The sequence below is a fragment of the Odontesthes bonariensis genome, chromosome 1, assembly GCF_027942865.1.
Source record: "Odontesthes bonariensis isolate fOdoBon6 chromosome 1, fOdoBon6.hap1, whole genome shotgun sequence".
Lineage (NCBI taxonomy): Eukaryota > Metazoa > Chordata > Actinopteri > Atheriniformes > Atherinopsidae > Odontesthes > Odontesthes bonariensis.
In genome coordinates this window covers 15,200,556-15,213,932 of record NC_134506.1, presented here as the reverse complement: position 1 = coordinate 15,213,932, position 13,377 = coordinate 15,200,556, and the positions used below count along the sequence as shown (strand labels likewise).

General features: G+C 39.5%; 1 protein-coding gene across 1 annotated transcript in view; it reads right to left on the bottom strand.

Annotated features, from left to right (window-relative positions):
- The window catches only part of pde8a (phosphodiesterase 8A), a 58,034-nt gene extending 56,082 nt beyond the window's left edge, over positions 1-1,952 (bottom strand). The window contains exon 1 of the mRNA XM_075479510.1: positions 437-1,952. Within this exon, the coding sequence (XP_075335625.1) occupies positions 437-589 (153 nt within the window). The 5' untranslated portion in view covers positions 590-1,952. The remainder of the gene's footprint in view (positions 1-436) is intronic.
- Positions 1,953-13,377: the final 11,425 nt, after the last annotated feature.

The following is a 13,377-nucleotide window of genomic DNA, read 5'->3' as shown; positions in this document are numbered from 1 at the left end:
GGAGAGGAGGTGCAGACCAGATACACTGAGAACATGTTTGCTGTATTAAAAGTATCATATTCAACAAAGTTTTCACCCCCCCCTCATCTTTTGGGATATGTATTGAATTGTTTTTTTCCTACCATATCCCCCTCATGCTTTTGCAAATATGGTTGTCCTTAATATCTACACTAAGACTTAACAGCTTACACATAGGAGCACACTTCTCTCTCTCTCTCTCTCTCTCTCTCTCTCTCTCTCTCTCTCTCTCTCTCTCTCTCTCTCTCTCTCTCTCTCTCTCTCTCTCTCTCTCTCTCTCTCTCCTCTCTCTCTCTCTCTCTCTCTCTCTCTCTCTCTCTCTCTCTCTCTCTCTCTCTCTCTCTCTCTCTCTCTCTCACACGCACACACACACACACTCCTGTGTCTCTGTAAATGTAATGAATGTAGGTTCCCTCACCTTGCAGCTAGGGGGTTTCAGGGGTAGTCCAGAGGCAGGATTTCCTTGATGCTGAGTGGTATTAGTCTGCTGGGGTGAGTTGGAATCCTCGGACTCTTTTCCACTTTGGTAGACCACCCTATCAGAGATATGAATACTTGAAGCACAGCCCATGCTTCAACCCACTTTAGCCTTTTTCTTTTTGCGCAAGTGCTTTTTACTTTGAGGCTTAAAAGAGTGTCATTCGCCCTCTCTGTATGTTTTGAAGGTCCACTCTTCCTTCTGGGGTTTATTTTTATTTTTTTCAAAAATATATGTATAAATACATATGTGTGTATCATCTAGGCCACAGCAAAGCCGGTTCTCCAATTGCTCTCACACAAGGCATGAATAATATATCTATCTAACCCCCACCCCCCGACCAGGAAGCTGATTTCCTCCCTCTGTTTTTCACATGAAGTTAATTGAAGATCTTTAATCAAAGCAGCTGTCTCGTCCTCGAAAACTTGGGCTCCGTTATTCTTCGGCTGCTCAGATCCCCACGAACGATTTTATCCCTCACTCCGGCTCCTCTTCTCGCCTTCTTCGTACCACATCACCATTTTCTCATTTCCCTCAACTTCACTGTTATCAAGTAGGCCTAAAACACACCATGCAGTCCCCCCGCCAGCTTCATGCATTAGTTTTATCCATTTTTTGTGTCCAGGATTTCATGTGTGGTCGTCCTCTCCCTCCTCGGAGCCATCAAAAATGATGCCTTTTGCGTTTTTTTTTTTTTTTTTTTCCCTAGCTCCTCTCTTCAACAATCTGATTGCCCACTTCAGCTCAAGACACGGGCCATAAACCGATTCTCACGACACTTTGCTCCAGTCCTGAGCGGTTCATCATCAACAGGCTGAAATATTCACACTGCGGAGTGTTATTCTGGTCAGTCGCTCCCATGTCAAACACCCTTCGTAAAGCATAATGCCATGTAGTCCGACAGTACACTCCATTTATCAGCCCAATTTCACCAATTTAAGAAGCAGAGAAATCTTGGTGAATGGCTCACAGTCTCCATTCAGGCATCCGCTGCCCGGTTGAGGATGATCCGCCTGATATAAGAGGTCCAAACCCGGGTGCAATTGGCTACAGTGTTACCAGGCTCCGCGATTTTCTCTCATTCTGAAGGTAAAAAGGAGATGTAGAGGCTGTCATATAATGTGTGGAGGTGCCTCCTCTGGAGAATGCAATCGCTTGAGAGAGACACACGGAGGAGAAAAAAAAATCTTTAAAAAAAAAAAAGAAGAAAGAAAAAAAAAGACCGCTCCGTGTCTACAAGTTTCAGATCTGAGAAGCGCGGACGGCAGGATTATTATAGGTTAACGCGAGCGGAAGTAAGGCAGAATCGAGCTACATAATGCTGATTTTAATGTTTGTCTTTTCGCTGCCTTTTCTGGCGTTTGCCCTTCCAATTCTTCAGCACTGCTTGACAGCGGCACATCCAATAAAAGCACCCGCAAGGATTGACCTACAGCCTTTACTGACGTTAATGCAAATGAGCTGCGCGCAGCTAATGGGAGCCGCGCTCGGCGCCGCTGGGTGGTCCTCTGCTTTCCGTGGGAACTTTGAAAGCAGGAAGAGAACTGCTACTACTCTCACAGAGCAGCGCTGAGCTGGCTGCAGGTACGCTGTCTGAACTGATATTTGTGCGAATTGCGCATCCCAACCGGGTCACGCGGGATATTGGTGGGTTTTGCATTGTTTTGACTCCTGCAAAATGAATCCTTCGCTTGGGTGGAGGAAGTTTTTGAATGTGTAAACATTTAGGAAAACACCAAATTGTAATAGTATACGATATGAAAGATTTAAAGAGTAATGAAAAGCTACGGAAAAGTGTATAAATAACATCTGACTGTTGTGAATTATAGTTGTCTGAAATGTGATATTATGTTTTTAAAACATTTTTATTTGTTATTTTAATGTTGTTTTGTTATTATGTTGACCTTTGTGTTTGAAATAAAGATCCATGATGATGAGTTAATGTGGCTGTATATTTGGAGTTGGGCTAACTAATAACAAAGCATTCCATATTTAAATCATCTGACTTATGATTGGCATTGCCTTCAAATAACCTGCTTCATCTTAAGTTTGTGATTAAAGGAGATGTATTCTGGCCTTTCTTCAAAAGCTAACACAATTTCCTAACATCTTAATCAAATTTCTGCTGACATGATTTTGTCAAAATACCACAGAGAAGGCCCATCAGCTCATTTTTAACTACCTCTATCTGGCCTATTTGGGGCACGGAGTGACACGCCTCACCTTTCCTCTCAGCGGGTCTGCTTCTATTGAGATCAGTAGTTACCCCTGAAGTACCCGACAGTTTTATTGTATGAAAGAACATAAGGCAAAAAGCCTGGGAGCTAACGCTAGCACACTGAGCAAAGCCAGCTCACACTATTGCACAGCAAACTCCTTGAGAAAAAACTCGACTGGCAGTTTTATTCTCAAATACTTACATTTCCCTCATCATCAGCAGTCTAACCACGAACAGTCGGTACTGATTTCTCTTTTAGCCACAGGCTCATAATAAATCATGCATTGGACTGGCCCGGGTTCCTAAACCATCCAACCACAAAACATACCAGCCTGCCCACCAGCTGGTTGGTACAAGAGTAAAAAAAAAATCATGTAATAATTCTTCTCACACATTGGCTCCATAAATCAGAATCAGAATCAGAATCAGAATCGCTTTTTATTGCCAGGTATGTGGACACACACGAGGAATTTGACTCCGGTTACACCTCACTCTCTTTAGTGCAACAATTACAAAAAAATAGACAAAAAAATAGACATAGAACAAGATTAAATCAGAAGTGCAAATTGGTGCATGGTGCAAGGATGAAACACTGAAGTCCGGTTTTAGCTGTTTAACACAGAGACAGCCTGAGGGAAGAAACTGTTCCTGTGTCTTGTTGTTTTGGCGTACAGAGTTCTGTAGCGCCTTGCAGAAGGGAGGAGTTTAAACAGTTTGTGTCCAGGGTGTGATGGGTCTGCAGAGATGTAACCTGCCCGTTTCCTGACTCTGGACAGGTACAGATCCTGGATGGAGGGCAGGCTGACACCAATAATCGTCTCTGCAGACCTTATTGTCCGTTGCAGTCTGTTTTTTTCCTGTTTGGTGGTTGATCCGAACCAAACGGTGATGGATGAACAGAGAACAGACTGAACAATGGCGGTGTAAAACTGGATCAGCAGCTCCTTAGGTAGGTTGAGCTTCCTGAGCTGCCGCAGGAAGTACAACCTCTGCTGGGCCTTTTTGATGGTAGTGACTGTGTTGGTCTCCCACTTCAGGTCCTGAGAGATTGTGGGGCCCAGAAACCTGAAGGATTCCACAGCAGACACTGCGTTGTTGGTGATGGTGATGGGTGGCAGAGTGGGGGGGCTTCTCCTAAAGTCCACTGTCATCTCCACTGTTTTTAGCGTGTTCAGCTCCAGATTGTTCTGACCACACCAGCAGACCAGCCGTTCAACCTCCCGTCTGTATGCAGACTCATCACCGTCCCGGATGAGGCCGATGACTGTTGTGTCATCTGCAAACTTCAGGAGTTTAACAGACGGGTCTCTTGAGGTGCAGTCGTTGGTGTAAAGGGAGAAGAGCAGTGGGGAGAGTACACACCCCTGGGGGGCACCTGTGCTGAATAAATAATAAACCCTTTGTTTGACTGTCAGGCCATTTATCTGTGTTTAGTTTTTAGAGACTAATGTTGAGAACTGTTAAAAAAAATGGACAAAATTCTACTGATGTCTTGAGTTTAATTTTGTACTGGCAGGTTCTGGTACAGTGCTGCATTCACTGATGATAAAAAATGAAACGATAAAACGCTGTCAGATTTACAGGCTATAAAACATTAAACAAAGCAGCAGTAGAGCATTATATGGTTGTTTCCTCAGTTAAGTTGGCTATATAACTGTGGATGAGAATTTGCAGTTTACAGCAAAGCAAAAAGCAAGAGCAAAAGAGTTTTGACGTTCCAACTCCAAGGTGCAGCGTATGCAACATGATTTGGAGTTGAGTGGAGGTATAGGTTCACACATTTCAGGCAACGGGTCTCGCTTCTCATTCACTTTGAATGGAGTGACATCACAAAATTAATTCTTTTTCAAGCTGCAGAGGAGGCACCATCCAATCAAATACCTTTCTAATCATTTGTGTGATCTCGATTGTTGCTACAATTCCAAGCTATCAGACCCGCCCACTGTCAAGTATTAAAGCACTGCATCTGTGGTAACCCTGCCATAGATGAAGAGATATCTGAGCTGGGAGTGTGATATTGGCATTCCAAACCCAGGTGGACCCCCAAAAAGTGCCTGGGCTGTTCTTAGTGACTTCAGACACCCAAATAATGGGAAAATAATTGTCTGCAAAAAATAGTAAAGTCATTAAACTCATCATACCTGCTTTTTAGTAAGATTGAATTACTAGTAACTATGAGGTAGTTGTTTTTGGTCCCCCCCTGTGTTCAGGGTCATTACAATGTTGAGTTCAGTTTTTCTAAACAAACAAAATATCACTTTTTGGTATACATGGTCAAAATACAGGTTGAGAGCCAGAAGGGGCCTATGGACCATATCAATCCCAACCTTGGTGGCCTAAAATAAAACAAAAAACCCTAAGTAAAAATGAAGCAGCATTTTATCAATGAAACTTAAGTCAAGTCAAGTCAAATTTATTTGTATAGCACATTTCATGTACAAAACCATTCAAAGTGCTTTAAATAAAATAAAAGCATTGCAGCGGGGAGTGGAAGAAACATTAAAAATACATAAAAGAATGTAAAAAGAAACAAATAAAATAGTTTAAATTAATTAAAATGATTAAAAACAAGCAACTGTCTAGATAAGTTAAAAGATACCGTGCTGATTTCATGCATTGACACATGAGAACAGAAATGTTTTTAACCTGGATTTAAAAAACGTCTACATTTGGTGAAAGTTTAATCTCCACTGGCAGTTTGTTCCACTTGTTTGCAGCATAACAGCTAAATGCTGCTTCTCCATGTTTAGTCTGGACTCTGGACTGGACCAGCTGACCTGAGTCCTTGGATCTAAGAGCTCTGCTGGGTTTCTATTCTCTGAACATATCACAGATGTATTTTGGGCCTAAACCGTTCTGGAATTTGTAAACCATCAGCAGGCTTTTAAAATCTATTCTGTGACTGACTGGAAGCCAGTGTAAAGATTTTAAAACTGGTGTGATGTGTTCAGATTTCTTAGTCCGGGTTAAAACTCTAGCAGCAGCGTTCTGGATGAGCTGCAGATGTTTAATGCTCTTTTTGGGAAGTCCAGTTAAAAGAGCATTACAGTAATCGAGTTTCCTGGAGATGAATGCATGGATGAGTTTCTCCTGGTCTTTTTGGGAGAGGAAACCTTTAATTCTGTTGATTTTTCTGAGATGGTAAAAAGCTGCCTTGGTGACAGCTTCGATGTGGCTGCTGAAAGTCAGATCTGAGTCTATCAACTCTCCGAGGTTACGAACTTGTTTAGTGATTGTAAGAGCTCTTTGCTACCAAACAGAATGATCTCAGTTTTGTCTTTATTTAATTGCAGAAAATTTGTCTTGTGACAGAGACACATAAAGTTGTGTCTCATCTGCATAACTGTGATAATTGATGTTAAAGTTATGCAATATCTGATCCAAATGGAGCATATACAAGTTAAACAAAAGAGTTCCAAGAATTGACCCCTGGGGGACTCCACAAGTCATGGCCACTCGCTCAGATTCATAGCTGCCAATTGTAACAAAATAACTCCGGCCTTCTAAGTAGGACCTGAACCAGTTAAGGACCGCTCCAGAAAGTCCTACCCAGTTTTCCAGCCTGTGCAACAGTATTCTGTGATCTACAGTATCAAACGCAGCGCTGAGGTCCAACAGAACCAGGACTGAAACATTACCAGAATCAGTATTCAACCTAATGTCGTTGAACACTTTGACCAGAGCTGTTTCAGTGCTGTGATGACGTCTGAAGCCTGATTGAAAGTTATCAAGACTTCCACTTTCATTCAGAAAGTCGTTGAGCTGGTTAAATACAACTTTCTCAATAATCTTAGATATAGAAGAGAGATTAGAGACAGGTCTGTAGTTGTTCATCATAGAGGCGTCTAGAGCAGGGGTCTTCAACGTTTTTCAGGCCAGGGACTCCCAAACTGATGGAGAGTTGGAGCAGGGACCCCCCTACTATTAATATGGCATACAATTGTGTTTTATATTTAACGGGGCCTAGTGCCGTTTATAAATATAGCTACTCTGTTATTGTACATTCAATACTAAGCTATTCAAATAATACACAGGTTAATATATTCATGTTTTTATTTTAAACATGTGCAAGGCACAGGGTTGCCGTGCCACTGCCATTTATAAACAAACATCTTGCATACAACACTGAGCTATTCAAATAATCCACAGATTTTAACTTTAAACATGCATGTAGATGGGACAATGAATCCTCAAAGCATCTGTGGATGGCACACGTTTGCACACAATTTGTGAGAAAAAACTGTTTGAAAAAAAAAAAAAATTTTTTTTTTTTTAAATGTTAAAAATCGTCTAATCAACCAAAGATTTCGCGACCCCCCTGCAGTACCTCCGCGGACCCCCTGGGGGTCGCGGACCCCCTGTTGAAGACCTCTGGTCTAGAGTTCTCTTCTTTAGGAGTGGCTTAATGGCAGCTGTCTTTAGTGACTTGGGAAAAATGCCTGATGCCAGTGAGCTGTTAACTATTTGTTGGAGATCACTTTCTACTGAGGTAAAAACAGTTTTTAAAAAGTCGGATGGTATTATGTCCAGAGTGCAAGTTGTTGATTTCAGATGCCGAACTGTTTCCTCTAGGATTTTTAAATCAACAATATTAAACTGTGACATAGTCAGAGTTATTTCTAGGTTTTAGACACAGATTGGTTTCTTGCTTGTCTGTGTTGCGTCAATGTTTTGTCTAATTGTTTTGATTTTTTGGATAAAAAAGTTGGCAAATTCGTTGCATTTCTCAGTGGAGAGGAGGTCTGGGTTTGACTGTTTAGGAGGATTTGTGAGTTTTTCAATCACAGCAAACAGAATTGTTGACATTGCAACATCAAGAGACATTTCCTACAACACGGCTGCAAGGTATTTCTTACGAACCAGTCAAAAATCCACAGATCATTGGCAAAACAATCTACATGCAATTGTAAGATATCACACAAGTGAAAGTGAATTTGATTTGATCGGTTTGTTTTAAAGTCTAGCCCTTTAATTAATCTCAACCAAGTCTATGTGACATTCGAAAAAATACAAAAATGTTATCAACCCTAGAATATGAGAAGTCTGTATGACCCAGCAGTCTTTGGACATGTGTTGCGTGAGCTTTGACTGTTAAAGCGTTCTATTTTTCCACTAACACTGTGATAAATTCTTCTGCAAAAAAACCCAAATGGCACCAGGCATGTTTGGTGCTCCTGACGACCGATATCAGTAGCTCTGACTTGCTTTACTTTAACATTTAAAGGAAAAATAAATAATACCATCAGTCTAAGAGCTTTACCTTAGGGAGTCATTCCTTTTCACTTGATCCCCTCTTAGTGGAGATTTGCCTGCCTGGTTAATCCATTTTTGGCACCTTTGGGTCTCAGAGATATTTCAAATTGATTGAAGAGTTTATATTTGATCACAAAAGAGCACATAAAAACATACCTTTCATAAGCAAACACTGTTTCTTTTGACAACTTTAGTCTGCAAAAAACACAAGCAAAAATAATTTAATTGTAATAAACAATACAAACCGTTTTTTATTACTTTAACAGCTTACAAATTTTCCACAAATTACTTATTTATCACCGAATCCTCCTTTGTATTTTTCGAACCTTCTATCCCTATTCTCTTGATCCTGGTTCAGATTTAAACATTATTTACTGTTTATCATTTTTCCATCCGTGTTTATTTGCGTCCTTTCTCGGTTCTGTTTTTACTGGGGAGATTTCTCGGCCTGTCAATGAGATTTGTGGGGACCCGCATTAAATCTGACAGATGATTAGATTTCCAGTTGTGATGGGAATGGTGGAGCTAAAAGTTAAACACGGGGAGCCTAAAACATTTGTTGCCTCTACCAAAGAGGTCATGTGTTTTGTACAGTTTGCTTGACTGTTTGTTGGCTGAAATGTTCAAAAAGTTATGGAAGGACTACAGAGGAAATTTGACCAGAGATGGGGCTTTGTCCAACTTAGAAATGATTAGCTTTTGATATGAATCTAGATCCTGATCCAAGATTTTTCTTATTCAGCCTTGACAGAGGTAAACAGACTCAAACTGCTCTTGTTATCTGCAAAGCATGATATTTTCTATTATCTGCATTACAGACTGATGCTCTAAGCTGAACAAATAGTTTGTTATAAAGTGTTGAATTATATTAAGCTATATTAGAGTTCGTCATTGTATAGGATGTTGGATGGCTCAAAAAGACGTTTCAAAAAGTAACGTCTATTCACAGCAATATCTTTAGTTGCAGAATCCACGTTAAGCTTTTTTACATTTAAGATGCTTCTATTGTAGAGTTTCCTAGATGCTAGCCATGATTGGATCAGTTTTGTTCACAGACAGGACTTCAGCAGCATTAGAAAAGTTGAATTACTGAAATTTTCATTTATTCAAACCTCTCTGAATATCAACGAGCTAATCAATACCACCCAGCTAGACCTCTTTGTGGCTTTGTTTCAGAGGGTGTGTATGCAAAAAATCAGGTAAGCATAGATGGGATGTGCTGATCTAAGAAGCAAATTCTTTTATGGAGTTTGGTGGCGTGATGAGACTAAGGAGAAGGGCAGTGGTGTTTTCCAACATACTGACATGCATCTACTGGCAATGATGTGCAGAGTGATGCTGATAAAAGGGCTTAGATAGAAGAAAAATGAATGGGAGCCTTTAGTAACACTTCTTTATATCAATCGTCATAAACCTCCTGAAATAAAGTAATATTTCGCATTTCCTGCAACCATCATGTCTTTTCATAAGAATCTCCTTCGAGTCACGTCTTCAAAACTCAAAGCCTGGACTTTGTATCATGAAAAGCTTTTGTAGTCCTCAAAGTCACACCAGGATTAACCACCATCACATGTTTTGTTAGACTTAACAAAAGGCCTAACAGGCAGAGTAGTACACCTATGACACAAGCTGAACTTTATTTGGTAAGTTTCTGCTTCCCAGAACAGAAGTGGCTGTTTTTCTTGGTTATGAGTGTAAAGCTTGATAACTTTCAGTGTTTGTGTCAGCGTTTTGCAGCTCAAAGCGACATCTCACACGAGGCCATACTTTCTGTCATACAGAGAAGGCCTAAAAACATAACCCAACCTTTAAACAACAGCTTTAAAATGCCTGTAAATCACATCCTCAAACGGTTTACTGCTTCTGTAAAAGAAAAACACAGTAAGTGCTAAGTAAATATATGTTAGAAATTTGACAGATGATGGCACATAAATGAAGCCTCTTGCAGCTCACACTCATTTTTGTTTTCCTTTTTTCTTTTTTGTTGGCTAACAGTGATACTGGCTGTAATATCATGGGGTGATGACATGTTTACTTTTGCCTTCTTTGCTCCTCTGTCACATTTGTGTGTTTGGTGATCAGTTATCTTCATTGTACTTTGTGCTGCTGCATTCTTCAGCTGGGCCTCTGTAGGAAAGTCATTTGTTTATGTTTGGTTTACTGTCTGATGGCGTGTGTTATCTACACGGTATGCAAAATTGAATTGTGTCAGTCCTGATGTTCAGAGCTGTCGGGAAATTCCGTAAGCACATAATAATTGTTGGCTTTAAATGGAAATCATGAAGTTTCTATTCTGTAGATTATATCCAAATACAGGTGACACAATAGAGTTATTAGATCAGCCTCCAGCAAAGTGATTATTCCATTTTCTTCAAACTAATAGATGTTTCTATGAACCTAACATCAATCTAGTGTGATATTTCTCATTACTTTTATCAGAATTAGGTGGCTGAACATGTCCAGCAACATTTCCACTGTGAACAAAACTCAAAATAACTGAACTAAGACACTGTAATCAGCACTTTTGCAGTAAGTAAAAACTTGATTGCAGCCATTTGATGTATAATTTGCAGTTCCTTGCAATATTTTCATTAAAAGGAAATGGAAAGTAAAAAGCCCTCAGATCAGTTTAGTCCTAGTTGTGGCTGATATGGGATATCCTTGTTTTCAAGGGTTTGGAGATTTCTGTGCAGACTGTTCAATATCATTAAAGAAAAATGATATTTGTAATTGTATGCATCAGAAAATTGTGTGAAATATATGTCGACAAACAAAATGGTGAGAAGAAATTATCAAAACTTATTCATACATTCATGTGGTTCTGGACAGACGCCAGGGTCATACCCTGTCTTTCTGTGTAACTTCTCGAGATTTCCTACTGAGCTTTTTTCTGTTGAAGCACTCATTTTTGAAAGATGTTTTCACACTGGTTTGGATTTTGCATTGATTGAGGGGTTTCTGCTCGTAATTCTGATACTTTTCAACATCTGTTGTGATGAGTTGCCATGCTGATATGTTTGCCTATGGGAGAAGCTGATTGAGCTCTCCAAAGCCAAACTAATGCCTGGAATAAAACCCCAAATCCCAGCAAGTTGAATGAGAGATGTCAAGGATTTAGGGAAGGAGCAAAATGGAGAGAGGAGGAGGAAGTTTACACCATTTCTTTCCTCAATCATCACGAGATGCGAGATGGCTGGCAAATATAATGGACCAGCTTGGTCTGCCGAAGAGGACAGAGCAATAATATCAGGAATGCAGTATCATGTGTTTCATGGAAACTTGGCAACAGGATATGTTCCAGGCTCCAACACCTTTCTACTTTGCTTCCAGACTACACAGGCAGACAGAGAGGTAACAGTAAATAGGTGAGAATGCAGAGCTTGTTAAAGACAGATAGTGTAATCCTGGACATGTCACTGAGAAGCAGCATCTCTGCACCCCAGATAATGAACTGTTGGCTGCCACTTTCTGTGCAAGTTATCTACAGAGAGAGTTCACCTGTGTTTCCTGCTGACACTGCAAATTATGTCATCAGCTCAGTTGTTGCCAAGCTACAAACACAACACCCCAAAGAATTCAAGGTGATCTCTGGAGATTTCAAACATGCCTTTCTCTCTGACATCTTTACAACTTTCCAACAGTTGGTATTTATTTATGTGTTCCTTCATTCATACTGCAACAGCATTTCCCTTTGGATATGAATAAAATACAACTGTGTTCTTGTTGTTTTGAAAAAAAAATGTCTACAGTCTTATTTTATCAAATCAATAGATACAAAATTTGTAATCATACATGTCAAGTAACCATGATTAATGTTTATCATTTGCTCATCCACAAATAAATCCACTTCAGGTTTATTTCTTTCTTGCATTTTCCCAAAAAATGTTTAAAATCATACTTCTGTTTTTCTTGTATCATTACTGAGAGAATATGATACTACAGCAGAAGACTGTATTAAAGAAGAATAAAACAATGCAGTCTCAGAAACCAAAGCATTTCCGTGTCACTTACCACAGGTCTTACATGAGATTTCAATGTATTGGCAAATTAAAAAAAAAAAAATCTCATGCACAGCCACTCCTGAGGTGTATTATACACCTGAAATAATGAAATAATAACCTTTACACCGTGTATAGGTTATTATTTCATGTTAACACTGGGTTCTTCAATGCATTGGCAAAATATCGCCTTTCAGAAAGAACTGGATAAACGCCTTTACAAGCTTAAAATGTTCCACTTATTATTAGTCGGTTTGTAAGTGGCTGCAAACCTTTGAAGAGGCCTGATACAGTGCTTTACTCGAAACTGCCACGGGAGGGCGCCAAAGGAATAAACCTTCCACTTGGGTCATGAACGTTTTTCTTGTCAAATTATTTTGGAGCAACATGTAAGAATCTTTCCCCACCAGTATTTGTAAAATGTTGATGGTCAAAACAAGATATGCAAATGCAGAGTTGTCCTTTGATGATGTCCTCGTTGTTCACAAATATATCCTACATTTTGCTGCTCTCTACTGTCATCAATTGTCACTAAATTATATGTAAGAAAAATAAGTAAATAACAGTGCTCCGACAATTTCATTCTACAGTCTAAATGATCAACTTCTGTTCAATTTAGTGGGAAATGTACTCAAATTCCAATTGCCTGATAAGAACAGGTATGTTGAGACATAGATTGCAAATCTGTCTCGTCATACAGTTATGTTAACAAAAAGGCTATGTTAAAACTCTCAGCTACATTTGAACTGTTAGGACTTTTAAACCATACTTCTGTGTCTTTTGTCTCACAGCACATCCAGACGCAACACAGAATATAATCTCAACAGTTTTTCTTCCTGAACTTTGGCCATGCTGTTGTATCATGAATTGTTTGCACGAGTTATACTTGCAATATCTTGGTTCAGCATGCAGTTCTCATACATGCTCCAACACAAGAAGTGTGATTCAGGTTACATTAGATGATTTAAGACCTTGTGAAAAGTATCAAATCATAACATGAGTGTTTTGAATCTTCTGCTCTTGGTCAATAACGCACTGTTGAATAAATGCTGTGCTTTATGGTGATGAATCATAAATGGCTTAAATAAACTCAACAGTATCAAATATTAATCCAACTTCCTCTAATCCAAACTGAAAACTGTAAGATTGTGGCATCCTTACCTAAACTTAAACTGAGCTTACACCGTAAAACTGACTTATTTAAACTCCAGAAACTTGTTCTTTGACTGTGAAAAACACATATTTTATGTCCCCACAACATGGATAATGCAAGCACAGACATGTATCCATTGTGAATGTGTATTTGCACGTTGAATGCTCTTTAAAAATGTTCCTTCTTGAATAATATGCTGTGAGTTAACTACTACTTGCTGGTATATTTTAAGGCATTGCTTTAAGATGTTGCCTATGCT